Raw genomic sequence first — 26,997 nt, forward strand, 5'->3', positions numbered from 1 at the left:
CTCTCCCTTTCTCTATATGTGTGCAAAATTTCCTTCTGCCTCCTTTTTATAAGGATACATGTCATTGTATTTAGGGCCCATCCAGATTATTATAACAATTCAGAATGGTGTACCCATCTCAAGATGCTCAATCACATCTGCGAAGATCTTTGGTTGTTTGTTGTTGTTGCTTTTTTGTTTGTAACATTTACAGATTCCAGGGATTTGATCATGAGTATATTTTGAGGGGCCATTTTCAGTCCATCACACGATGTGAGCAGTCATCCGGCGTCTCTCTGGATTTCAGTCTCCTCATTTAAAAATAGGATTAAAGGTGACTATTTTTGGTGGGTAGTGCAGTGAGAAGTAAAATAATAGAAAGTAAAATAATAATAATTATAAACATCTAGCCTAGGACAGTTTTTCTGGGGATAGTACGCTTGGGTGGTATTTTTTTGTTTGTTTGTTTATTTTAGTCCTTTGACTATGTCATTACATTCTTTCTTGTCTTGCAAGATTTATGCTGAGAAATCCACTGTTAGTCTGATTGGGGATCCTTTATAAGTGACTGGATGTTTTTTTCTTATTGTTTTAGTATCCTCTCTTTTGCTTTTGGCTTTAGACAGTTTGATTATAATTTGCCATGGAGAAGACCCTTTTGCATTATATCTATTTGAGGATCTTTGGGCCTCCTATATGTGGATGTCTGAATCTCTAGTTAGACTTAGGAAATTTTCATCTAATATTTTGTTAAATACTTTTTGTAACTCATTTGTTCTCTTTTTGCCTTCAGGGAAACCCATAATTTGAATATTTTGTTGCTTTTTTTGGTCGCAAATGTCACAAAGGCTTTGCTCATTCTTTTTATGTTATTTTTTAAAAAATTTTATCTAACTGGATTATTTCAAAAGACCTGTCTTCAAGTTTTGGGATTCTTTCTTCTGCTTAGTCTAGTCTATTATTGAAGCTTTTAAGTGTATTTTTTATTTCATTCAATGAATTCTTCAGTTCCAGAATTTCCATTTGGTTCTTTTAAAAATATCTCTGTATTTAGTAAGTTTCTCATTTATGCCCTGAATTGTATTTTTGATTTCTCTGTATTAATTTGTGAGAATTCTCTTGTATCTCACTGAGCTTCTTTAAAATCAGCATTTTGAATTCTTTATCTGGGATTTTGTGAATCTTTTGATTTTGATCTGTTGCTAGAGAATTATTGTGTTCCTTTGGTGGTGTCATATTTCCTTGCCTTTTTATGTTTCCTGTGTTCTTACATTGATATCTGCACATCTAGTGTAATAGTAGCTTCTTCCAACATTTTGAAATTGTTTTCATAGGGGAGGATTTTTCCTGAAGATGTTTATGTATTGTAGTTTGGGTAGGGTACTTTGGCTTTAATTTTGGGTGCGTGCAGTAGTGTGATCTCTGTATGATTTTTTTTATTTTTTTGGCTGTAAATAGTATCAGTGGTGTTTGTGATTTCCTCAGTGCCTTAGGGTGTGGTTACTAGTCGAGGCTGTGGTAATGTTTTTATGGGGACTAGGATGCTTTCTGGGCCAGTCTTCAGGTCCCATTTTTGGCAGGGATGGGATAAGCATGCCTGTTCTTGGGCCCCAGGGTGGCTTATGCTGGCACCAGTGTTAGTAGGTCCAGGAGGGCCAATTATTCAGCATTCAGGTGTCTTGCTTGTATGTGGGTAGTGGCAGCAGTGGGCCAGGAATGTGGGGGAGTTCTCAGGACCCTGGGAAGCTGGTATAATGTGGGCAACGGCAGTAGCAGTGGTGGAGCATCCCACTAGAACCCAAGCTGTCTGTGCTGGTGTTGGTGGTGGCTACAAAATTTGGGTAGGCCAGTCCTCTGGCCTGCTGTGGGATGTGTGAGTGGGTGCCAGCTGCGGTAGTATACGCACATTGGGTTGGGCCTTACCTACGACCCTTGGAGAAGTGTTCATGTGCCAGTAGTGGTGGACTGTGTTGGATGATTCCAGGTGGTATCCTCAGATACTGGGGGGTGGGGACTAGCCAGAAGACTTGTCCTTAGGCCCCCTGGATAGTTGGTTTAGGTGCTGGCCATAATAGGCAGGGGCAGAGTGGTCCTCAAGCCACTGGCTGCATGCTCAGGTATGAGTAGCTGCAGTTGTGCTGTGGGCCTCACATGGGTAGGGCGTGGCCCCTTTCAGCTGGAGCAGCATTGGGAGGTAGCTGTGGGGAGTGTAGTTTGCTCATGCATTGATCTCACAGTAGCCCACATCAGCAGCACTGGGATTTGTCTTCAGGGTGCGTGGGAGTGCCTGGCCTCCCCCTCCTTCCTGGGCCCTATAGTGGCAGTGACAGCATGGATCCCCAGGCAGGATGCAGTCCTTTGAGGGTTTGGTTCTCAGAATGGTGACAAGCTGCAGCTGCTCAGGGCTTGGATGGTTGTGGAACACCACTTGAGTTCCCTCTCTGGACCAATGCCTCTGTGCAATCTCTAGGCAGCTCCCTGTGTCAGTCTGGAGGCCCACGTGGTTGGAGTGTTCTCTTGTAGCTCGGATTGTAAAAGACCACGGTGGTAGTGTGGAGCCCTGGGGGTCTCCCTCTTATCCTTTCCCTGTATCCTGGAGCTTCTCCTGGCTCCCAGTCAATTCTGACTAAGCAGGCTTCCTCATTTCCTTCCTCTTGTTTGCTTTTGGTAATGCCAGTGTTCTCTTAGATAATCTGTTTGAAGTGTGAATACCAACTTGCTGTTTCGGTTCCTGTCCATGGAGGAGGTGCACAGTAGCTGCGTCTAGTCAGCCATCTTGAGCCAGTCTTCTGGATTCCATGTTCTCTTATTCTGCCATGTGCAGAGAACTCTGATGTTCTCTGGATATGCATAGCTAAGGAGGACATATTTGCGACTTAGTCTGCCTTACAGTCCAGCAGGGGAACAGAAGTTTTCCTTTTATCCTTGCTTCATAGAGCATGTACAATATCACAAATAGAGTATTAATTCAGTTATTCCCCATTTTTTGAGGTCTACATTCAAATTTGAAACCAAACATTATCCACAAAAAGTTGAAGCATTCGTTATATGCAATTATCAGTTTCATGGTCAATGAAATGAAAACACAACATAGTACTTATATATGCTGTGTATGTGTGGATTTTCCAGAGCTTTACTAATACAAATTGTCATAAGGAAAACCCACATGAGAATGATATGCAAATAATCACAATCAGTTGTTTCATTTACCAGCTGTCTAAGCCAAGCCTGCATGTCCCTGAATCTCATAGTATGGTTGCAAAATTTAAAAATTTGTGTAATAAATAAAATAAAATAAAAATATTTACCTAAAAAAGTCATAAAGATTTTCTCCTGTGTTTTCTTCTAGAAGTTTTGTGGTTTTACGTCATTTGACAATTAGGTTTCTAATACATTTTGAGTTAAATTTTGTCTATGTTGCAAGGGATGGAGCAATTTTTATTTTTCTGGTTTTTTTTTTTTTTGGCAACTGGTTAGCTAATTGTTCCAGCATCATTTCCTGAGAAGACTATCCTTTTTCCATTTAATTGTCTTTCCAAAATTTTAGAAAAATCACTTGTCCCTATATAGGTAGATCTATTTCTGGATTTTTAAATTCTGTTCCATTGATCTATGTGTCTATCTTGACTTCAAAACCATACACCTTGGTCCTGTAGCCTTGTAGTAAGTCTGGAATCAGTTCTTGTGGTTTCTCTAACTTTGTTGTTCTTTTTCAAAGTAATTTTGGCTATTCTAGGTCCTTTGCTTTTTTATGTGAATTTTATAATTAACTCGTCACTTTCTACAACAAAAGCTGCTAGAATTTGGTTAGGGTTGTGTTGAATCCTGTGTTATCAATCTGGGGAGAATTGCCATCTTAAAAATATAGTCTTCAGATCCATGAACACAGTATATCTCTCCATTTACTTAGATCTTGTTTAATTTCTCTCCAGAATGTTGTGTAGTCTACAGCATATAGGTATTTCATATTTTTTATCAGCTTTATCCCTAAGAAGTTCTTATTTTTGATAGTATTGTAAATGTTGTTGATTTTTCACTTTTAATTTCTAGTTGTTATTACTAGTATAGCAAAATGTAATTGAGTTTTTATATTGATTTAATGTTCTGAAACTGCTAAACTCACTTATTTCTAGTACATTCTTGTAGATTTCCCACTGAATTTTCTGCATAAATGATCATGTTGTTTGCAAATAAAGACAGTTTTGCTTTTTCCTTTCTAATTTACATGCCTTTTATTTACTTTTTTGGCCTTATTTCACTAGCTAGAACCTCTTGTCATGTTCTCCGTCTTAGAGGGAAAGCATTCTGTCTGTCATCATTAGGTATGTTAGCTGTAGGTTTTTTGAGGATGCTTTTTGTCAAGTTGAGTGAATTGTCTTTTATTCCTAGTTTGATAAGAGTTTTTTTAAAATCAGAAATGGATGTTGAATTTTGTCTAATTTTTTTTTTTTTTGCTTCTGTTGGGATGATCATATGTTTTTTTTCTTTTTTAGTCTGCTAATATGATGAATAACATTGATTCATGGTAGAATGTCAATACATTCTTGCATTTCTGGAACAAGCCCTACTTGGACATATAGATGGCCCCTGACTTATTATAGTTTGACTTGATTTTTTGACTTCATGATGGTGCACAAGTAATACATAGTCAGTACAAATTGTATTTCTCTCTTGATTCAACAAGCCACAACTCCCAGTCAGCCACGCATTTTCAGCTTACAGCATTTTCAACTTATGTTGGGTTTATTGGGATGTAACTCCATTTTAAGTTGAGGAGCATCTGCATTGCATTATCCTTCTTATTTATTGTTGGCTTTGATTTGCTAAAATTTTGTTTAGAATTTTTTCCATTTATGTTTGTTAAAAATATTAGTCTGTGGTTTTTCTTATTTTGTCTTTACATAGTGTCAAGGTAATGCTGATCTCATAGATGAGTTTGGGAGTATTTCCTTTTGTTTGGTGTCCCAGAAAAGATCGTGTAGAATCTGTAGTGATGTCACCTCTCTTATTCCTGATTTTGGTAACGTACCTTCTCTTTTTTTGCTGATCATTCTGGCTGGAGATTTACCAGTTTTATTGATTTTCTTAAAGAACTTGTTTTGGTTTCATTGATTTCTCTACTTTTCTATTTCATTAATTTCTTTTCAGATCTTTGTTACTGTTTTTCTTCTGTTTATTTTGGGTTTCATTTGCTCTTCTTTTTGTAGTTTCTTAAGGTGGAAGATGAGGCTATTAATTAGAGATTTTTTTTGTCTTTTAATGTAGGTGTTTAGTGCCATTCACTTCCTCTGAAGTACTGTTTTAACAGCATCCCCAAATTTCTGATATGTTCTTTTTTATTCGTGCAAAATACTTTCTAATTTTCTTTTTGATTTTTTTTTTAGACCCATGGGTTATTTAGAGATGTGATTTAGGGATTTTTCAAGGATATTTCTGTTTTTGACTTCTCATTTAATTCTACTGTGGTCAGAGAACGCACTTTTTATGATTTGAATCCTCTTACATTTATGTCCCAGAGTATGGTCTTCTTTGGTAAATGACCCTTGTACACTTGGAAATAATATGTACTCTGATTTTGCAGAATGGCTTTGTTAATAGTGTGTTCCAATTAGGTCAATTGGTTGATGGAGTTATTCATGTCTTCTGTATCTTTACTGATTATCTGACTACTTGTTCCCGCAACTATATATATAGAGAGAGATTGAAATCTCCAACATAATTGCAGATTTTTTATTTCAGTTCCATCAGTTTTTGTTTCATGTATTTTTAAGCTCTATTATTAGATTCTTAAACATTTAGGTTTGTTATGTCCTCTTGATGAATTGACTCTTATTATTAAGAGATGACTCTTTTTATCCTGGGAATATTTTTTAAATTATAATCTCATTTTCCTGAGATTAATATAGCCATTCCAACTTTCCTTTGATTATTGTTAGAAAATACAGCCATCCCTTGCTATCTGTAGGAGATTGGTTCCAGGATGCCTCATGGATCCCAAAAATCTGTGGATGCTCAAGTCTCTTGTATAAAATGGTGTAGTATTTGCATATAACCTATGCACATTCTTTCATATACTTTATTTTTTAAATTTTTTCTTTTCTTTTCTTTTCTTTTCCTTTCTTTCTTTCTTTCTTTCTTTCTTTCTTTCTTTCTTTCTTTCTTTCTTTCTTTCTTTCTTTCTTTCTTTCTTTCTTTCTTTCTCCTTCCTTCCTTCCTTCCTTCCTTCCTTCCTTCCTTCCTTCCTTCCTTCCTTCCTTCCTTCCTTCCTTCCTTCCTTCCTTTCTTTCTTTCTTTTCTTTCTTTCTTTCTTTCCTTTCTTTTTTTTTTTTTTGACAGGGTCTCTCTCTGTTGCCCTGGCTAGAGTGCAGTGATGTAATCATAGCTCACTGCAGCCTCAAATTCCTGGGCTCAAGGGATCCTCCTGCCTCAGCCTCTTGAGTAGCTGGGACTACACCACACCCAGATAATTTTTCTATTTTTTTGTAGAGACAGAATCTTGCAATGTTGCTCAGGCTGATCTCGAGTGCTTGAGCTCAACTGAGCCTCCTGCCTCGGCCTCCAAAAGTGCTGAGATTACTGGCACAAGCCACCATGCCCAGCCCCATATACTTGAAACAATCTCTGTATTACCTATAATACCTAATGCAGTGTAAATGCTATGTAAATAGTTGTTATACTATATTGTTTATGGAATAATGACAAGATAAAATGTCTGCACATGTTTAGTACAGATGTAGCCATTGTGGGCATAATTACATTTTTGATCCATGGTTGGTTGAATCCATGGATGCAGAACCTGCAGTTATGGAGGGCGAATTGTACATCTTTTTCTATTTTTTTATCTTTAGTCTGTGTCATTTTATTTAAGATTTGTTTCTAATTGGATTATTTATTTATTCGTTTATTTTATTTCAGCATATTATGGGGATAGAAAAGTTTAGGTTATGTATATTTCCCTTGCCTCCCCCCCCAAGTCAGAGCTTCAAGCGTGTCCATTCCCCAGACAGTGTGCATCGTACTCATTATGTAGGTATACACCCATCCCCTCCCCCCCCACATCTGCCTGACACCCAGTTAGTGTTATTCCCAAATGTGCACTTAGGTGATGATCAGGGAAACCAATTTGATGGTGAGTACATGTGGTGCTTATTTTTCCATTCTTGGGATACTTCACTTAGTAGAATGGGTCCCAACTCTCTCCAGGAGAACAAAAGAGATTCTATGTCACCATTATTTCTTATAGCTGAATAATACTCCATGGTATACATATACCACATTTTATTAATCCACTCATGTATTGATGGACACTTGAGTTGTTTCCACATCTTTGTGATTGTGAATTGTGTTGCTATAAACATTAGGGTGCAGATGTCTTTTTTATAGAATGACTTTTGTTCTTTTGGGAAGATGCCCAATAATGGGATTGCTGGATCAAATGGTAGGTCTACTTGAATCTGTTTAAGGTATCTCCATATTGCTTTCCACTAGTTTGCAGTCCCACCAGCAGTGTATGAGTGTTCCTGTCTCTCCGCATCCATGCCAACATTTATTGTTATGGGATTTTTTGATAAAGGCCATTCTCACTGGAGTTAAGTGATATCTAATTGGATTTTGCTTTTATTTTTTATCCAATATGGCAATCTTTGCTTTCAGTTGGGGTGTTTAGGCTACGCACATTATTGATGTGGTTAGGTTTAAGTCTGTCTTCTTGCTGTTTGCTTTCGGTTTATCCCATCTGTTTTTTGTTTCCTTTGTTCCTTTTTTCATCTTTCTATATATATTTATTATGTTTTATGATTCTGTCATAACTGCCTTTGTTGGCTTATTAGTATAACTGTTTGTTTTGTTATTTTTGTATCTGTGTTAGGCTATATAGTAGATACTTTAACTTATAGCAGTCTACCGACACATGATTTATTACTTACAGTGTAAGAAGCTTACAATGGCATACTCCCATTTCTCCTTTCTTAGACTTGATGAAATTGCTACCATACATTTTGTTTTTTCTTGTGTTATAAATTTTATTTTACATTTATTTACACAGTCAATTATCTTTTAAAGACATTTGAATAAAAAAAATCTTATCTATTTATCACATAGTAACCATTTCCATTGCTCTTCACTCTCTTATGTGGTCAGTATTTCTATGTTTTATTTTTCTACCTAAAGAATTTTCTTTAATGTTTCTTGTAGCTGGTCTGCTGGTGATGAATTCTTTTAGTTTTTGTATTTCCGAAAAACCCTTTATTTTGCTTTAATTTTTTTGAATTTATTTTCACTGGGTATGGAATTCTAAGTTGACACTTTTGTTTTCTTTAGAACTTTAATGATGTTTCATTGCCTTCTCTGATATCGTCACCAATGACAAGTCTGCCGTTAATTCTGGTCTTTTTTCTCTCTACCTTTAAGACTTTCTCTTTATCACTGGTTTTAAGGAATTTGATTTTGATGTGCCTTGGTGTAGTTTTCTTCATGTTCCCTATACTTGCAGTTTATTGTGATTCTTGTATCTGTAGTTTATACTTACATCAAATTTGGAAGAATAATAAACACTGGGTCACCCTTTTTCAAATACTTTTTATGCCACTTTCACTCTCTTCCTTCAGGGACACCAATTCCACACATATTAGTACTTGTGCGTTTGTCCTACAGCTCACTGGTGATCTTTCTTAAAACATTTGGATTCTTTTTCTTTCTATTTCATTTTGGATAGTATCTATTTTCTTCTGCAGTGTTTAACCTGCCATTAATACTGTCCAGTATAGTTTCCATCTCAGACATTATAGTTTTTATCTTTAGAAGTTCAATTTGGATCTTTTACCCCTTGTTGAGGTAATTTCTAGGAAGCTCAAAATTGGAATGACCCACTTTGCTTCTCATTCTTCTTTATTACTTGTTTTTTCCTTTGAGCATTGATGGTATTGTGTATTTTTTTATGTGTGTGTTTTACTCCAGTCTGCATGAGTCCTTTTTTGAGGAGCACATGGGATGTGTGTCTTCAGATGTGCTCATCTTGTGTCTGAGCACCTGGTGTTAGAGATGCAGGTGGTCCCTTCAGATGTGCTCGTCTTGTGTCTGAGTCCCTGGCATTGGAGATGCAGGTGGCCCCGTGAAGTGCAGGCTTGGAAAATTACACATAGTTGCAGTCCAAACACATCTTTTTTTATGAAGGTCCCTGCAGATAGTTAAACAAACACAGAGCTTGTTTGCGTTAGTCTCAATAGTAGCGATGGTTTATTTACCTCCTTAGCCATGGTTGATGGTCACAGATGTGAACAATATTTGTGACCTTTTCCCCATTTATTGGATACTTGTTAGATTTGTGTTTGCATTGATATCCATGTATTTTTGGAAGACTGGTCACACCTCTTTGAACTGTTGGAGAAACACCTGTCCTGAGGCTTAGTCTTACCCCACCCCCACCTGTGGAGGGACAGGGCCCCTTCTCTGGATGTCAGTTCTCTTAATGGGAACATGAACTGGTTGGACTAAGCACACAGTTCCTTCAGCCCGTTCCAGAAGACTGTGGGGCAGTGTGGTGAGTTCACAGTGTGCCATCTGCAGAGATGAAACAGTCCTAGCTTGGCTTCTTATCTTCTGGGCCACCTGAACACAGCTCCTTAGTTCTAGTCATAACTCCAAGAACTCTCACCAGGGGTCTTTGTCTTTTTCCCAGTGAGAGCGTCTCACATTGTTGTAGGTTCTCAGGCCCCATGTGACTGTGGCCTGGCACATGTCAGAAGATGTATTCAGATTTAAGATGGTGCAGGTGGGGACACCGATGGAGGTTGGTACAAGAGTAGGTGGTGTGGTGCAGCAAGGTTGGACAATCCCATAAAACATTTCCTCTCCCTGCACTGGGCTTGAGGCCACCCTGGATCTGAGTAATCCCGTGGGATGTGCTGAGTGTGCTGATGGCCTCCTGAAGTCTGTCCCCAAACATGAACACACCAGGAGACTTTCTGGTCCAACACAGAGGAGTACTTGAGCAAGAATTTAATCAGTGTTAAGCTAGGATTGCCTGCACTCATATAATTTGCTTTAAGGGAAAATGAGACAAATGTAGTGCCAAGTTTAGGACTCCGCCTGCAGCCTGACACAGTGTTGGGCCTCTGGTCACAGATGACAAGACGAACGTGTATGGCTTTGTGGTGCTATCTGGCCATTTTATTCAACCTTTAATTGCTGAAAGATGTCATTATTTTTCAGTTAATTTGTGTTTACCCAGGACATTTCCCAAAGGGACTCACGGAAGCTGGCCTGGCAGACGGCGCTGTCCCTATCAGGTTCCAGGCTCCTGGACAGTATGTGTGTTCGCATCTGTCCTTCCTGTGCCCCTCACAGCCTTTGTCCTGTGAGCCTTTCACAGGGCTTGATTCAGAGGCCAGGGATCACCAGGCAGCCACAAGGACTGGGCCATCCTTACTTCTCATGCCTCAGTTTCCCTGTCTGTAAAATGTGAGAAGGACATCAGAGGGTCTGCACATCCCTTCCTGTCCCGCACCCTAGTTCTGAGAGCCTCCCTCCCAAACTAGCCACACTGGAGGCCTGAAGTGAATTTGCACCACAGGTAGCTTCAACAATTGTTAATATATGGCCAATCTCATTGGTCTCTACCCTCTGCACCCCTAAATCCTAGACACCACCTCACTTTATCCACAAACTCCTCAGCTCTAGCATCTGGGCTGGAGGGGTGGGCTGTAGCTTCTAGCCCTGGGGTGATTGAGGGCAGGGCTGTGAGAGTTGGCTGAGATAAAAGGTGGTTGGGGGATAGGCTGGGAATGAGCTGGTTTGCAAACGAAAGGCAAAGTTCTCAGGGGAGTTGCTTATTGTCTCTAGGAATTAGCTAGCCCTGGGATTTCCTTTTTAATTTTTCATAGTGTCCTTCCTTTTTTGATCCTTCATGGGGGGAAGGGTGTTGCATTATGTGCTCCTTCTGCCCCTCTTCATTTCCTGAGAACTGGTGGGCCTTCAGGAGAGCTTGTTGGTTCTCCGGTCTGTTTGCTTTTTAAAACCCTCCCCTGGATGGCTGGGTACTTCCCACTGCCCCTCCACAGTGGGTGGGCGCTGAGTGCTTCTCCTCTTGCTGGTTGAGGTTCATGGTGGATTGGTGGTCCACCCACTGGTCACTGGTCTCCCATCAGCGTTGCCCCCCGTGGTTTTATAGCAGCTGCCTTGGAAGCATTGTTGAGATTTTGCGTGTCATTTGGGTTTGCAGGTGGTGGTTTTTAATTCTATCATTTCTTTTGCTCATATATATTTTTTTTAAAGAGCATTTACTCATCAGCTATTTGGTTATCCACACAAATAAAAAGTGCTGGATTATTTTTATGTATTTGTCAACTTTCAAAATAATGAATTAGCACCTCGTTGTGAACTCATGGGCTTTTAAAAACATTGATGTGCCCATTGCCATCTTTTTTTATTTTTGGTGCTCAGATTTCCCATTTTGGCAAGGGGGGCCCGTCAGGTGGCTCCTGTTCCCTTTGACCAGGCCCAGCACCTCCGGGCATCCCGAGAGTCAGCAGTTTCCAGAAGCCCTGGTTTCTTTATGTGGGAAACGGGTTTTCAGGCCCATAATCTGGGTTGCCTTTGGTCCTGGGACTTTTCAGGGCACAGAGATAGGAGATGTTTTTAGAAAAAGAAAAATAAATTGTGAGTTTATATTTATGTTTCCAATTCACTTAACTTCACTCCTTTGATCTTTATATTTGTATCTTTTCCATGATGCTGAAAATCCTAATGACATTGATATTATTTGTTTCATCCTTCTATATATAGTAGGTTCAAAATAACATTGTGAATATTATTATCAACAATAAGACTACTGAATGTAATTTAAGATTTCTTTGTGGTTATTTTTGTTTGGGGGTTATATCCTACCGGATAGACAGTCAAATATGTGCTTTACGTGCAATTCTTCTCTGTGTGGCCATGTTGCCAGTGTGGTGCCAGCTAGGTGTATTTCATTTGGGCTTTGATCTTTGAGGCCTTGCTATTTGTAGTTTAATCCTTCTTTTTATGTACATAGGATATTTGCATGGTTCAGTTCCACGGTGAAAAATCTAAGCAGAGATACGTTGAGCGGCCCCACCCTGCCCCACTGATGCCTCCACCATGTGGCTAAACGTTTGTGCTGGGGGTGGCTTTGACCCTCCTCTGTTCCTCCTTGTTCCTTTTTGACACCAGGAGCACATGCACATGTGAAACTGACAGGGCCTCCTCCCAGTCCTTTCTGAGGCTGGAGGGACTTCCAGCTGTCCCTGCTGATGGACAGGTGTCTGCGCAGTTCTTGGGTGTCAGCTCTTTTACCCTTTGTGTCCCTCCCCCTGTAGCAGGAGGCTCCCTGAAAACAAAGACCGTCTCTCTTTTCATTTTCACTTTTGTATATTCGGTGCTTAACACCCTGACTGGCATGTCCTGGGGCTCCATGAAAGGAATTGTGGGAGAATGAATTATGAAAAGTGCAGTGGAAATGACCATTCTGCCTACCTTCAACTCAGTGGACGCAGCAGGTTCCATTTGTGCGGTCAGAGTAGCCTTCCACACTCTACTGCGTAGAAAGGGAGTTTTCTAAAATTTTCTGTTTCATTTTCCACTGATAGCCAAACACTCAGTCTTACGAAGTTAATAGCACTCGGCCAGTTTGGGTTTTGAATGCAGTCACTTAGGGGCAAAAACTGGATTAATTCAGGCCTTCCCCTCTCACCTTCTCCTTCTGCTAGGGGAGCTCCCGGAGATCCTGGGACTTACCTGCTTTCTCAGAATGGGGAACAGTGTGGGGTCCCTGCATTGTCCTCTGGCCTCCCTGGACTGCACTGCTTCAGAGCTGGCCCTAGAGGGGCTCGGGCATCTTAGAGCTCTGGAAGTGGCTGTGGATCTTCCAGGTGAGGCACTGGTGCCATGTCAGGCACTGGCCTCCCAGCCGCACCTTCTCTGGGATAAGATGCTGACCTTTCTGTGAGCACTGACGGTGGTCCCAGTCCCTGGCATTGCTGCAGTGACAGTAACCATGGTGCTGGCCACTGAGCTAAGACCCTCACTCAAATTGTTGTGGGGTCACCACAGCCATCCTCCAAGCAGGCATAGTCAGACCCCATAGGATACACAGGAGACGGCGGCCTGCCCTCAGGCCGAGTGGACACAAGCACCTGCTCCCAGGCCCCTGTGACAGGCTGTGTCAGCCTGAGCACAGCCTGCTGGGGTTGGGGGTGATGTGGGAGAAACCTCTCCCATGGATGGAGGCCAGTGTCCTAAGGGTTAAGTGGTTGCCATGGTTACACAGAGGTGGAGGGGAACGTAGGTAGCCAGAAGAGACTCTTGCCAGCCACTCTGCAACCAGTTCCCTGTCAGGGGAGGAGCCTGCAGGGTCCTGACAGAATGGACTTGGATACTGGGCTTTCCAAGGCTGTTCTCTGTCTCTCTGGCAGGCTGAAGCCTCCACTCACCTCCTCCCCTTCTCTGTGTGTCCAGGGCCTTGGCGTGCTGAGGGAGTCCAGGGGTGGAAGGAGCTACACGTGGAGCCATCTGCGTGCCTGATGGCACCCTCTTCTCAGAGGCTCAGCGCTGGCCAGGGACATCTCTCAGAGTCCAGACGGCAGATCAGGACAGCAGACTGTTCATCTGTCTGCCGAACTCTGGGAAGATACTCCCATAGACAGGCCTGAAGGGACCCCATCCATTCAGCTGCCAGGCTGACCCCCCCGCCCAGCCTGGGGCCTGGGGCTCCCAGCGGCCAGCACAGCCCCCTGCTGCCCTGACCCGCTCGCGCCGGCCCTGGGTTTCCCCTGAAGTGTGGAGCACGAGTGAGCACAGGGGTCGTGGGAGCTGAGAACTCTCATCGCAAACGTGCTGTGGTGACTCACAGCATTCAGGAGAACCTGCAGGAAGGAGTCAGCTCATTTGTAAGAAACCAAAGGATAAAACTAAGCAGAAGCCATAGACGTGTTCTCACAGTGGGCCGAGGAGTTCCCCGGCCTTAGGACACCATCTCAGGGGTCCATGAGGTCCTTCCTCCCTCAGCGTCATGCCCGTGTGAGGCCGTTCTCTTCACAGGCAGCCACGAGAGCAGGGCAGCCTAAGGGACGGGTGCGGGAGGGGACCAGGAATCTGCAGTCTGCCCTGGAGACAGAACTGAAGAGGCTTGCGGAAGTGGACCACGACACCACGCTTCCCACTCACTGTCTTTTGTTTGGGAAAATGCCATATTTTTCCAAAAAATGTTATTTATGCTAACACACAATGGATACTATTATTTTTAAATGCATTCGTATGTTTAAAAAAGTTTCTTAGTTCTTGCTTCTTATTGGTAAATGTCAGCCATCTACACATAAATTTTTTGTGAGGTCCTCAGTTATTTCAAGATGTAAAGGGATCCTAAAATGGAAATATTTTGGAACTGCTGTTTTAATGCTTTCCTTAAAAACAACAGTCACAATAATAACCCCAGCTGACATTTATAGATCCAGATAGTGTATGTTGTTGCTTAACTTAACTCTCCCCATCCTCACTGGGACCCGAGAGGCGGGTGCGGCTCCTCTTATCCATCCCACTGTGTAAATGAGCGAATGCGCAGTCCCTGGTGTGCCCCGTGGGTGGGGAGGTCAGGAGCCCCAGATGGGTGAGGCCTGCCCTTCCTGGGGACAAGGGGCTGCGGGGGGCTGGGGAGGGATCTAGCATGTTCCAGAAGGGCTGTCCATGACAGTGTGCATGGGCCACCAGGGGAGGTGCTGTGGAATGGAGTTCAGGGGGTTGGGGAAGATTCCCCTGTTGGTGGCTTTCCAGTTGCACCTTGAAGAATTGACCTGCAGAGCTGGCTGGCTGAGTGAAGAGGGTGGGAGGGACGGACACCCCAAGGGGAAAGAGGCCCTGAGTAAGGTGAGAGGAGGGAGGGGGCATCAGTGTGAGCCTGGTCCCAGCCCTCGGGGCTGTGCTGACCACTCAGGGATGTGGCCTGGGCTGCCTTGTGCTGGTGCTCTGTGGTCACCAATATCTGGAGATGGTGAAGAAGGCAGAGATGCCCTGGGCCACTGTGGCACCGTCTCTTACCATGTGCTTTGCTCTCCCCTGAAGGAGAACCACTGTCGCCGCATCAAGATCCTTGGGGACTGCTACTACTGTGTGTCGGGCCTCACCCAGCCCAAGACCGACCACGCCCACTGCTGCGTGGAGATGGGGCTCGACATGATCGACACCATCACGTAAGTGCCCTGGGGGACAAGAGGAGCAGCCCATGGCATCCTCGGGTTGAGGAGTGGAGGCCGAGCCACCTTCCGCCCTCGAGAGCCTGCTTTGCCCTGGTGGGTCCGTCCGGGGCTGCAGAGGAGGAGCCAGCATCAGGAGCTGCTGGGCCCAGCGAGTCCCGCCTGAGCTCTGAAGGACGATTCCATGGTCGCCTCCTTTACATTTTGTGTGTGACTGTATTTCTTTGTCCATAGGAACCCCACATACTGTCAGATATGCATGAGTTGTGCAAAAAAATATTAACTTTATAGCTTAGTTGGATGAGATGTTCAGAACAGGTTCGGTCCAATCCAGGTGAATTCCATTTTAGAAGGAAATAAGTTTGTATTTGCTCTTCCTCCAGACAGGTGATGGGTCTCAGGTGCTCTCTGCATGGAGCGAGAGGGTTGGGATGGGCAGGTGAGTCTTCACGGGATGATCGTGCACCTGTGTGGCTGGCCTGCCCATGTCTTGGTGCGTTGTGTCCTGTTGTCATCCTTATCAGAGGCTGGGATGAAGACGTAGAGGCTTTCGTCAAATTAGGGAAGGTGAGGAGCTGGCAGGTTGAACCCATGTATGAAGTGTAGATCGAAGTTCGCACATCTCGAAGTATGGGGAGACGGGTGTGCTGCAATGAGATGGTTTAACAGGGATTGGTGTACAGTTTCATAGCTGGAGCAGCAAGGTAACAGCACAAGAACTGTGTGACGAGAGATGTGATGAAGGAGCTGCTGGGTGACAGGATGCACAGTACCCCAACAAACAGGCTGCGGAGATGCGGGGAGGCCGCACTGCACCACTGTATTGAGGGCTGCCCTCGCCATGCTCCTGCAGACAGTGTGACCGCAAGACGGGCATCAGGAGGGATCCCGCCAGAGCCTTGGGCAGCGAGCTCAGTCCTGGCACCTGCCCGTTGGGCACATGTGAGCAAAGCAGAGCCCTGCGGGCAGCTCCGTGCCTGGAAGCCACGTGCGACACTCCCAGTGACACCAGATGAGGCCTGAGGCCCTCCCAGGGGTCTGGCTTGGTGGGGCTCCCAGGTCTGAGCCCCTCTCCCCGACCAGTGAGATGTTCCGTGTGTGATCTGTGCCCACCCGCCCTTTTCTGCTGAGACTCCTCCCGGCTGAGAGGCACCACCAGCTCTTTCCCTCCCAGACAGGCCCTCAGTACCAAGTCACCCCAGGAAACTGCTCCTGCTCAGCAGTGCTGGCCGACAGCAATGGCATTTCACAGTGTCAGCCAGCCGGTCCCCAGCCACTGCTCTTTCTGGGTGGCTGGGGCTTCTGACCCCCAGGGAGGCCGACAGTCCTGCTGGGTTCCTGGCTTTCGTCCTTGAGGTGATGTTTGTTCCCTTGGAACCTAAATTTTCTTTGCTGTAAAATGGAGAAATAGTGTTTGCATCTCTGACTTGTGAGGATTTAATGGGATCTCAGATTAAATGGGCCTGCGTAGAATCGGCTCTAGCAGCCACTGCAGGCACTGATTCATCAGTGTTGATGCTGCAGGACCCTCTGTGAAGCCACACGGTTCTGTGTACCCATAGTAGTTCTGTCCATTTCGTGGGGGGTGGGCTGTAGGCAAACCGCGAGTCGGATCTGAACAGGAACCATATTCTTCCCCATGACCACCAAGCGTGCGAGGCGCCATTGTGCTAAATAGATTTAATCCAGATGTGGCCTTGCTCCTGGTCTGCTTGTTTTTGGTTTACTGTATTGAACTAAGTTAGAGGTGAATGGCCTGTGCTTTTCCTTCTCTGACTCCCCTTTGAGCTGGCAAGTCCAGCCTGTGTGTCCAGTGGTCTCCGGAAGGCCCTGTTTCCCTGGCTGGAGCTCTGGAGGTCCTGTGAGAAGGGATGCCCGGGGCCTTGTCCACCTGGCAGCTGGGCTGTTCCCACAGCACCTTGCTATTTAACGAGCTGGTGTGTGTCTGAGCCACAGAGCATGCCTCAGTTTCTCAGCAGAGAGTAACTTGGGGATTACCTCCTCTGGTTACTGGATTCTAGTTTTCAGAGCCAGACCTGCTGAAAAATTTAGGGATGGGTTTTCTGCAGGGGAAGCAATGCCTGTGTGCACAGAGCTTTTGAATCTTGTATATTCCAGGTTGAGAATCTGCACTTCTACAGATGGGGAAACTGAGGCCCAGGAGGGGAAATGAGGAGCCTAAGTTGAGGTTATGAGTTTGAGCACATGGGGATCGGAGCTGTTTGCTCTGCCCTTCTTGCTGCGTCGGGGTGGAGGCTGCTGTGGGCAGGTATGTTGTTGTTCTGGAAATTCTGCCTAGGTGATAGCAAGTTGGCTTCTGTAGTGTCGTTTCTCCGCTTTTTCCCCTGTTACGTGCGTGGCTGTGGCTGCAGTGCCTAGAGTAATGGCTGGGGTGAGGGAGCTCAGTAGATGCTCCTGGAACAAATGAACAAATGTATCCTCATCCATCCTTCTGTGTAGCCACGATTAGGTTTCAGCCTTGGAGAGTTTATTTATGCCATGGGGTTGAGAGTGGCCCCTCTGCCACAGGGTGGGCCACTTCCTCGTTCCCTCCCTGTTGGGGTCCAGCACAGAGGACTTGGGTCAGGGCTGCAGATGGTGTCAGACTCGCCCCTGCATAAAACATACTGGAGATAAGTAAGTGAACCTCAGAGCACAAATCAGGAAAAAATAGGACAAATAAAAGCAAAAAGGGCTGTGGAAATCATGTTCCTTGGAGATGAAGTTGAAGGTTCGGTTGGATTTGGGCAAGGCCAGCTTGGGCATCCCAGGAGGCATTGCCGTGAGAGCAGTTCTGGATGCATAATTTATTTAGAAGTAATTGCCTTGTTAACTGCATATCTGATGACACCAGCATTGAGATATTTGAGGCAGAACCTGTTGGGAAAGATTGAAGATGGAGAGTATTGGTAGAAAGTGCCGGGTGGCTGTGTGGCTTTGGTTGGAGGTGGCTGAGGTGCCACTCCCTGGGAGCTGAGGGTCTGTTGCGGTGGGCTTGAGGGCATCTGGGGACGGAGGTGGACAATGGTCTCAGAAGTCCATGACTACAGAGGTAGAAACGTTGAAGGTTCACAAAAATACCATTCGCAAGCTTTGGTATTTATATTTTTTCAGACTTATTTCATTTTATAAAAAAGAAAAAAAAATTTAACTTCAGTGTTTTGTTTCAGTGCCTCTAATTGGAGATTGGCAAGTGACCGGAAAAAAGTTAAAATTAAAAAAAAAAAGCCACATTAAAATATGCAAAACTAAGTAGGTATTAAAGGTATATCAATAGTTTAACTTCCAGTAGCTTTTTCTGTAAATCTGTGGCACGCACACTTCTGAGTCTACTGAAGCTGGACTTACTAGGACTCCCGGGACTCTGACTTGGATGTGTGTCAGCAGCCAGGTCTGAGCTAGCTGTCTGTTGTCACCACCTCATGGTGACAGAGTCCCAGTATTTTCACACTTGATGAGACAGAAAGAACAGGAGGTTGGCCTACTCTCTGAAGCACCAGGGTGTGCTGGAATGGAGATTAAATGATGTCAGAGATTGTCAGAGCCGGACCAGGCTTACACACGAGGAACAGGCTCACATGGGTATCGGTGCGTCCAAAGTCAGCCAGGCTGGCCTGGGATTCCCTGAGGCTCTCAATTCTTTCAGCACCTGCTCAGCCTTCGGTTCCCCTCCTTGGGGCCCCTCCCCGTGCTCTGTCATCCCCACCCCGGCTCCTTGTCAAAGCCCTCACGTAACCGGCCTCACATCTGGACCAGGCTCCAGTACCTGACCCTGAGATGGGACATTTGCACTGAGGCCCAAGGCCGAGTGTGTGTCAGGAAGCAGATGGGGAGGCAGAGCACGTGCGTAGGCTGCAGATCTTGTCCCCTGTTCCTGGCGGGTTGTCACCGCCCTGTGGCCAGCAGGCAGGTGTGGGCCCTCCTGATGGGGCAGTGGCTGCACAGAGCCCTTTGTGAACCCAGACCATACTGACGCCACCCTCCAAAGACAGTGGTGACCAGACCCATGTGGGATTTGGGGGTCCCGGACTCACTTCCCTTTAGAGACTGCCCTGGGTGGGAAGGGGACCCATGGGCTGGTGTGGACGCTCTGTGAGCTGGCCAGGAGCATGGCCGGGAGCCACCCTGCCTGCCTGGGGCCATCAGCTCGTGGGTGGCACAGGAAGGTGCCGCCATCCATCAACTAGGCCGGGAAGCCTCACGCTCAGGCAGTGCGCAGCAGGGACAAGCCCAGCTCCCCTGGTGCTCACGGCCTAGAGGTGCAGACCACGGCGGCCCAGCAGGTAGGATGCCAGGCAGGCTCCACCCCCATGCTCTGTGCCTGTGTTGCAGGTCCGTGGCCGAGGCCACCGAAGTGGACCTGAACATGCGTGTGGGTCTGCACACGGGCAGGGTCCTCTGTGGCGTCCTGGGCCTGCGCAAGTGGCAGTATGATGTGTGGTCCAACGATGTGACCCTGGCCAACGTTATGGAAGCCGCTGGCCTACCTGGGTAAGTCAGGGATTGAAGGGGGAGGTGCACCGTGGCTGTGTGTCCTTGGCCTGAGTCCTCACTCTGGACACAGAGGCCCAGGATTCCAGTTTGACCCTCGGTGCCAGGACCCCAGAGGGGCCTGCTTGTCCCAGATGCATCTACCAAGTGCATCCCATGGTGGGGGTCCTGCCCAGCCCCGCTGCTGCCCTGGGCTGGGCGTTTTGCCCCTCCGGGCCTGGCGCACATCTGCAGGAAGCCCAGATGCAGGTGCACGTGGGGATTGTTGCTGGTGGCATGGTGCTGTCCTTCCTCACAGCTTATCATTGCTTCTCTGTTTTGCTGTCTTTGGCTTCATTGTCTCAAATGTACCGATGGAAAGTGCTGTGACTTTAGAGCCCTCTGTCTCGAGCTCCACACAGCCATCCAGGAGTGGGCTCAGGCCTGGAGCTAGTGGATGTCTGGGTCACAGACAACGAGGTCTTCGAGCTTGCTTAAAAATGCCAGGGGCTGTCAGTGGCCACGCACTGTGGCAGGCTCAGCTGTGTCTTCAAGGACGATTCCAGCACACACCTCTGCTGACCACGAGTGCTGTATTCTCCCTTTAGTGGGATTTTGCAGGGGCTGCCCAGAGCCGGCAACCTCTCCAGAGTGCTGGCTGCCCCTCGGCATGCTCAGGACCCACCGTAGAGCAAGGACCTCAGCGAGAGCTGACGTCTTCCTCTCCTTGTCAGCTCTGGGAGGCCGGGCTACAAAGCCGTCCATCTCCATTGCTGAAGGAATGAATGAAGCGCCAACTGAATATAGGAATGGACACATACTTGCCCTTTTAGAGACCATGTATTGGTGCTTGGAAGCTTCCAGACAGCCTGGGTGACCTTTGCAGTTCAGGGCCAGGCTGACAGGGTGACAGTGTCTCAGGCATGCCCAGGGCCTCCCAGGAGGAGGCAGCCAGTGGCAAGGGCTGAGGCTTGCTCTGAGTGAGCGCCCTGCCTACCCAGGGCCAACAGGGGCCTCTGACTGAGGCACCCAAGGAGCATCCTAGTGGGGACTGAGCTCTGGATTTATGGCAAGAAATGGCACCTGTGGACGGGGCAGCACAGGGACAGCACCCAGCACGTGGAGCGGGCTGGAGTTAGAGAACCTGCCTGTGCCCCCCTCTGGGCCCCTTGTGGCTTCTTCTCTTCCTGGCCTGGCAGTCCCTCACTGTCCCTCCACTCCCATCCGCGCCCTCCTCTGCGGATCATAACTGAGCCACCCCAGCCTTGTCCCTGCCCTCTCCGGTCCCAGTGAGTTTGTTAGCTCTGCCTCTCAGTCCATCACTCACTCGAGCCGGCTTCCTGCTTTCACCCTCAGCCAGCCTTAGAGTTCGATTTTGAATCCCCTGTAAGGAATCAGAAGATGGTGTGGTGAAGGGAAGATCTGGGTTTTCGGGGAGTGGTTTTGAACAGTGGGGAGTTTGCTTCTCATCTCACAAACCCGCGCGCTGTGCTAGGCAGCGGGGGCTGTGGGGTGTGCTGTCTGCGTTTTCTGCTGCCTGACGCTAACTCTAAGGGGTTCTCCTGCCCTCACCAGAAGACTGGCCTGGGGAGGCGTGAACACCTTGGCCCCACGTGCGTTTCTCACCTCCCTGCCCCGCCCTCACCTCCTGTGGGGACACCTTGGCTGGCCCGGGAGCCAGCCCCCACTCTGGCCGCCTGGCGGGGTCTGCCCACTGCTTCTGCTGACAGAGCAGACCCCGACTGTCTGGGCAGGGGCTCCCATTTCTCCTCTTCCTCACCTCACTGCCACTCCTTCCTTTCTCACCTTCCCTAATGCAACGTTCTGATGTTGTGTTTCTCTCCTTTGGTTCCTCTGTCCTCCCCTGGCCCTGTATTCTCCCTTCCTCAGCTTCTTTCTCCGCTTCTCCTCCTGGGCACTTTCCCTCCTGCTCTGCCCCGCCCCGTCTGCCCAGGGCCCCCTCCTGGCAGGGCAGACTTGCCCGGAATGTGAGTCTCCTGGCGGAGCCTGCCCTGGGGCCGGAAGCCTCTGCCTGTGCCCCTGCGGACTCTGCGACTCTGGGCAGCAGCAGGCTGCCACTCAGCCCGCCTCTCTGCCTGCTTTTTTTGTAGGAAGGTTCATATCACAAAGACGACCCTCGCATGCTTGAATGGGGACTACGAGGTAGAACCAGGTTATGGACATGAGAGGAACAGTTTCCTGAAAGCTCATAATATCGAAACCTTTTTTATTGTGCCATCCCATCGCAGAAAGGTAGGCCCCAGAACCGCCTGTTGTATTGATTGGGCCATAACTGCTGGGCCTGGGCAAAGCTTTGAAGATGTAACTGCTCCTACTTCTCCAATCACTGCTGCTCTGGGTGTGAACTTGCTAAGACAGAGAGGGGTGTCCTGCTAACGTTTTCCTGAGCCTTGCCTCTTACAGGTGTGGAGAGGAGACCAGGTGAGGAGAGGGAGGGAGCATGACCCCCTAGTCAGAGATCTGGGGTCACCTGAGGGCTGGGCCATCCTGTGTCCTCCCCCTCACCCCCAAGCCTTCACTGCCTCCCTTGCAAAGTGGGCATGAGACCCTGCAGGGGGGTCAGGGATGGGGAACTTAGTGAACTGAGGGGTGCTGGGCACACAGGTGGGCTGTGATCATCTTATGTGGGCACTTAAGGTCACCCTGCCCAGAGAAAAGTGATCTAGACATGATCAAGAGTGACCAAGCTGCTTCTAGGAGTCAAGCAGGTGAGGGTGCTGGGCTCAGGTGAGAGTACAGGGTTCAGGGCCCAGGTGAGGGTGCCCAAGTGAGGGTGTAGGTTCAGGTGAGGGTACAGGGTTCAGGTGAGAGTGCCAGGTTCAGGTAAGGGTGCAGGGCCCAAATGAGGGGACAAGGCTATTTCCCGTGCTGGTTCTTTCTAAAAAAAACAATTTGTGGGAGTAAGCCTTAGTGTGACTGAGTGAATGCTGGCCTCCAGGCTCGGTCATGCTGACCCAGACAATAGCTCTGGGGTCCTGTGGTTTGAGGGCATACAGAGGTGAGTGGGCAGCTCCATCTTTAGAGAAGTTTGGATGGTGAGAAGGGAAGAGTGAGAATGCCCCAAAGCAGAAGGGCCTTTTGTTGTTTCGAAGCATAGAGGAGATATGCGCCTGTCTGTAGGGGTGGTGAAGGTGAGAGGGGGGCGGGAGGCTGGGGAGGGGCTGGCTGCAGGTGAGCCGGGGGCGGGGGGCACTGCGTTCTTGGAGAACAGGTGGGGTGAGAACTGTTGTCGGGCGGGGCCGAGCTTTCAGCTCACTGACAGGACAGGCACCCTGGCAAGAATGGTTACTGTGCCCTTATCCCCAGACCTATTAGGTTCCCACTTTTCTGTCACCTCATTGGATCTTGAGAAGGCCCCAGGGGGTGCCTGGGTGATGCTCATTGCATTTGGCAGGTGATAGCCCAGGCCATGAGGACTGTAGGGTGCGGGGCCCTGAGCCCCAGCTGGGTGCTGGCCAGCGTGCAGGCCTGCCAGGCCTTTCTGTGGAATGGGCCGTGCTGGGAACTGGACAGGACAACAGAAACTGTGAAGTGACGCTGACTCCAAGCCTGGGTGGTCCTTCCTGACCCGGGCCTCAAACCCTCCCTCCACTGTGGCCCAGGACTGAATGTGTTGCTTTATTTTCTCCAGGCCTTTGGTATGGTTTGAGAATGGAGTGTTTTGGAAATGGTTTGAGGTTTTGTTCATTGCTGTATCCCTGGCATGTCCCCCGATGCCTGGTGTGGAGTAGGCATTGAGCAGATGAATCCCAGCACCCTGGGGTGACTGTTGCTGTCAGAGTCATGTTCCCAGCCTGGAAGGCCATGTGTCTCCCTCACAGCATTTCTCCTTGCCCATTGTGTGTTTGGACAGATATTTCCAGGCCTGATTCTCTCAGATATAAAACCGGCAAAGAGGATGAAGTTCAAGACCGTCTGCTACCTGCTGGTGCAGCTCATGCACTGCCGGAAGATGTTCAAGGCCGAGATCCCCTTCTCCAATGTCATGACCTGCGAGGATGATGACAAGGTGAGGAGCAGCCTGAGAGGCCACCGTGCCCAAGCTGACGGACGTGATCTCTGTCCTGCCCTCCCGATACGGTCCCGTGCAATTTGGTGAGATCAGGACTAGCGGTTCACATGCTTATAATCTTGCAAATGTGGCTGAGCTACTTTTTCTTTCCTGCAAAAATCTTTGTGTCATCTTGTACTCTGGCTTCTTTGTAGTCTCTGCATTTGTCCCTCACCTATGGATCGATCTGTATGTTCAAGCTGAAATCCCACCTGCTGTCGAAATAGCTCTCAGGATATTCATTCTGGTCAGACGTCAGTTTGATCTGTAGCCCAGTGCGGTCTCAGAATGGCCCCTTCCACTTGCGGGGCTCCCCCACCGGCCCCCCGCCTCTCCTTCTCATGTCACACGGGCTCCTCTCCCGGGTTCACTCCCTCGTTTGTATGGATCCGGGGGCCTGCAGCTGGCCGTGGAGGGAACGGAGGAGGTGAGTTGCTGGGAGCCTGGCGTGTGTGAAGCCATCTTTACAGCCCTGCACACCAGTGAGCCTCGCAGCCTGCTGTGTGTCACAGTCTCGGTTTCTAGGCCTGTTTGTCCGCTGGGGCTGCGGTGACGGATACCACAGCCCGGGCGGCTTCAGCCAGACAGGTGTTTCTCACAGGCCCAGAGCGAGAAGTCTGTGATCGAGGTATGGGTAGGGTGAGTTTCTCCTGAGGCCTCTCCTTGGTTTGTAGTGACGTCTTTCCCTGTGTCCTCACATGACAGGGGAGAGGGCTCTGGGGTCTTCCCTCTCCTTGTGAGGGCGCTAATCCATCGTGACCTCATCTAAGTCTGATCACCCCCTGAGGCCCCACCTTAGGGACCTTCACGTTGGGGGCTGAGGCTTCAACACATGGATTTTGGGGACAAACGTTTGGTCCACTGCAGTTGGCGGTTATCTTTGTTTTGCCTCACTGTGTTCTAGCTTCCAGGGTTGCTGTGGAGAAGCTCAGAGCCATTCCAGTTCCTGGCCCTTGGTGGGACACTTGTGCGTGTCCTCGGTCCTGGAAGTTTGAGAACCCGTTCACAGTGTCCAGTGTTCTGAACTGGTGCTGTGATGTGCCTTGAGTTAGGTCTACTTTCACGCTTCGGGGCAGCGACCCCCTGGACCCGGAGGATCCGCCTCTGAGAATGCTCAGGGGTTATTCTGGTGATTGTTTCCTTCCCTCCGTTTTCCCTGTTCTTTTTTTCTGAAACTCCTATTTGGGTGTTGGCCCTTCTGAACTGGTCTCATTCTCCTCTCTCTCCACCCACTCCGGTGGAAAATTGCTTCAACTTTATCATCCAACCCTTACTACTGAGATTTTAATTTCTATAGTTACATTGAAAAAAATTTTCCATGAACTTCTTTTTGTTTCCTGAATATTTCTTTTCATGACACCCTATTCCCACTTAAGGGATATATTTTTTTCCCCTTTTGTCTTGCTGAGATTTTTTATTATTATTATTTTTATGTTTTGTTGTCCCAGAAACATCTCCGTTTCCCCTGAGCAGCTTCATTTGTGATTCCGTCTTCCGTAGATGTCAGTGGCCCTTCTGCTGGTTCTTGGGCGATTCAGAGCTGACTGGAAGTGCCGAGTCTCGGAGTCTCGGTGGAGGTTTTTCTCTTCGGGCCTCATTGCAGGGTGTCCAGGATTTTCCGTCTTTCCTCTCGGGTCGGGCAGGGTCACCTGTGAGTCATCTAATCTTCTGCTGAGGGTGGGGTGGGGGCCTCATGTCCTAACAACCCTGGGCCAGAGACCCCCGTACCCGCCCCCCGCCACCAGTCTTCTCTGGGTCAGTGAGGGCAGCGTCCCAGGAGCGCAGGGTGAGGTCGAGGGACCTGATGCCACCTCGTAGACACTTTCTGACCCGACAAGCTGTTGCCACCAACACCTGAGCCCTTTGAACATGCCTGGCTTTCTCCGTTGCCAGCTTGGTTCTTACCTTCTTGGGTCTGCATGGTCGATTGTGACCAGTTTTCCATTTTCTAAACCTGCGTTACTGCTTTCTCCACTTTTGTTTTCTCTGCCTTTATGGGTCTTATGTCTTTTAAAGAAACTTAGTTACTGCAGTTTTAGAGGCTTCACAGGAAAAGGCAAAAATGTGCTGATTCTGGCTCATAGTGGCTTGTTGCATCAAGGATTTTCTGTGTGAGTGGTTTTGACTCTGTAATACGCTGTGTGTGCAGTGTATGCTATCAAAGAAGATGGGCCTTTATGTCTGCCAGGGATCTGGGGGCTACTTTGAATCAAGTGCTTGGTTTGTGTTTTTAGATGTCCCCGATAGTTAGAATTATAGCCCCCGCTGGGCTGGTGTGTGTGTGTGTGTGTGTGTGTCTGTCTGTCTCCCCAAGGGAGTTCCCCCTCCATTCAGCACTGGGTCCGAGACAGCTAAGCCACCTCGTCTGCCATGGCAGGGCGCTTCCCCTGGTTGTCCTTGCTGAGGATGGAGCCTCAGGGCCGGGGATTCTCGCAGAGGCTCTGATCTCAAGGCCAGCCTTGCTTTTCACTCAGGTGTTCTGCGAGGGCCCCATTAAAAATGCAGCACCGCAGAAGCTGAGGGTGCAGCTGCCCTCAGAGTAGCCCTGGCTCCCACATCCCTGCCCTGTCTGGACCCCCCCTGCCAGAATGTTTCTGTTCCCTGATCATTTCCCTTACTTTCTTGCCAGTTCACTTGTACATTTTAAAATGTGTATGTTTTAATATTTTCAGTGAGATTTGGTAATGGGAGGATTTTTAAGCTATCTTGTTGGCTATATTACCAGAAGCACAAAAAGAGATTTAATTGCTATCTTCTTCTCACAGCATCGCCCCCCCCCCAACTCCACAGGGCAGGGACGAGGGTGAGGTGACCCAGGTGCACAGTTTAAGTGCATGCCCAAGATTCAGTCATCAAGATAAATAATATTTTCAAGCAATATTTTAAAAAGTCAAATTTAATCCAGAGGAATCCATGTTGTACTAAAAATCATCAAAAATCAAAATTTCTTAAAAAAGCAGGAGAGTGCAGAGCTATTGTGGGCCCTGATGCAAAAGGTAATATTGGAAATCAGGGCTTGTCTCCACCCAAGACTTACTCAGAGCAGCTGAGTTGGGGGTTTGGGGGAGTGCAAATTATTCTTTCTTCAATTGCTGAGGGGCATGGGTTTAATAAGACTTAGGAATCCCGACGTTTTCCTAGGCAGAGCGTGTGAGCCTGTCACATATTCAAACTCTGTTTGACAAAGCAAGACAGGTGCTTCCTCCCTCTCCTGGGACAGAGCAGCACCTGTGGGGTGGTGGCACGCTCAGATGTCAGGCGGGCACCAGCAGC

The 26,997-nt window shown here is 47.5% G+C and overlaps 1 protein-coding gene across 1 annotated transcript in view; it reads left to right on the top strand.

Moving 5' to 3' along the window:
* ADCY1 (adenylate cyclase 1) overlaps positions 1-26,997 on the top strand; it is a 147,950-nt gene that overhangs the window by 57,120 nt on the left and 63,833 nt on the right. The window contains exons 5-8 of the mRNA XM_045564570.1: positions 15,052-15,179; positions 19,515-19,673; positions 21,764-21,905; positions 23,527-23,682. Coding sequence (XP_045420526.1) covers positions 15,052-15,179; positions 19,515-19,673; positions 21,764-21,905; positions 23,527-23,682 — 585 coding nt within the window. The remainder of the gene's footprint in view (positions 1-15,051; positions 15,180-19,514; positions 19,674-21,763; positions 21,906-23,526; positions 23,683-26,997) is intronic.

This window comes from Lemur catta, chromosome 11, assembly GCF_020740605.2.
Source record: "Lemur catta isolate mLemCat1 chromosome 11, mLemCat1.pri, whole genome shotgun sequence".
Lineage (NCBI taxonomy): Eukaryota > Metazoa > Chordata > Mammalia > Primates > Lemuridae > Lemur > Lemur catta.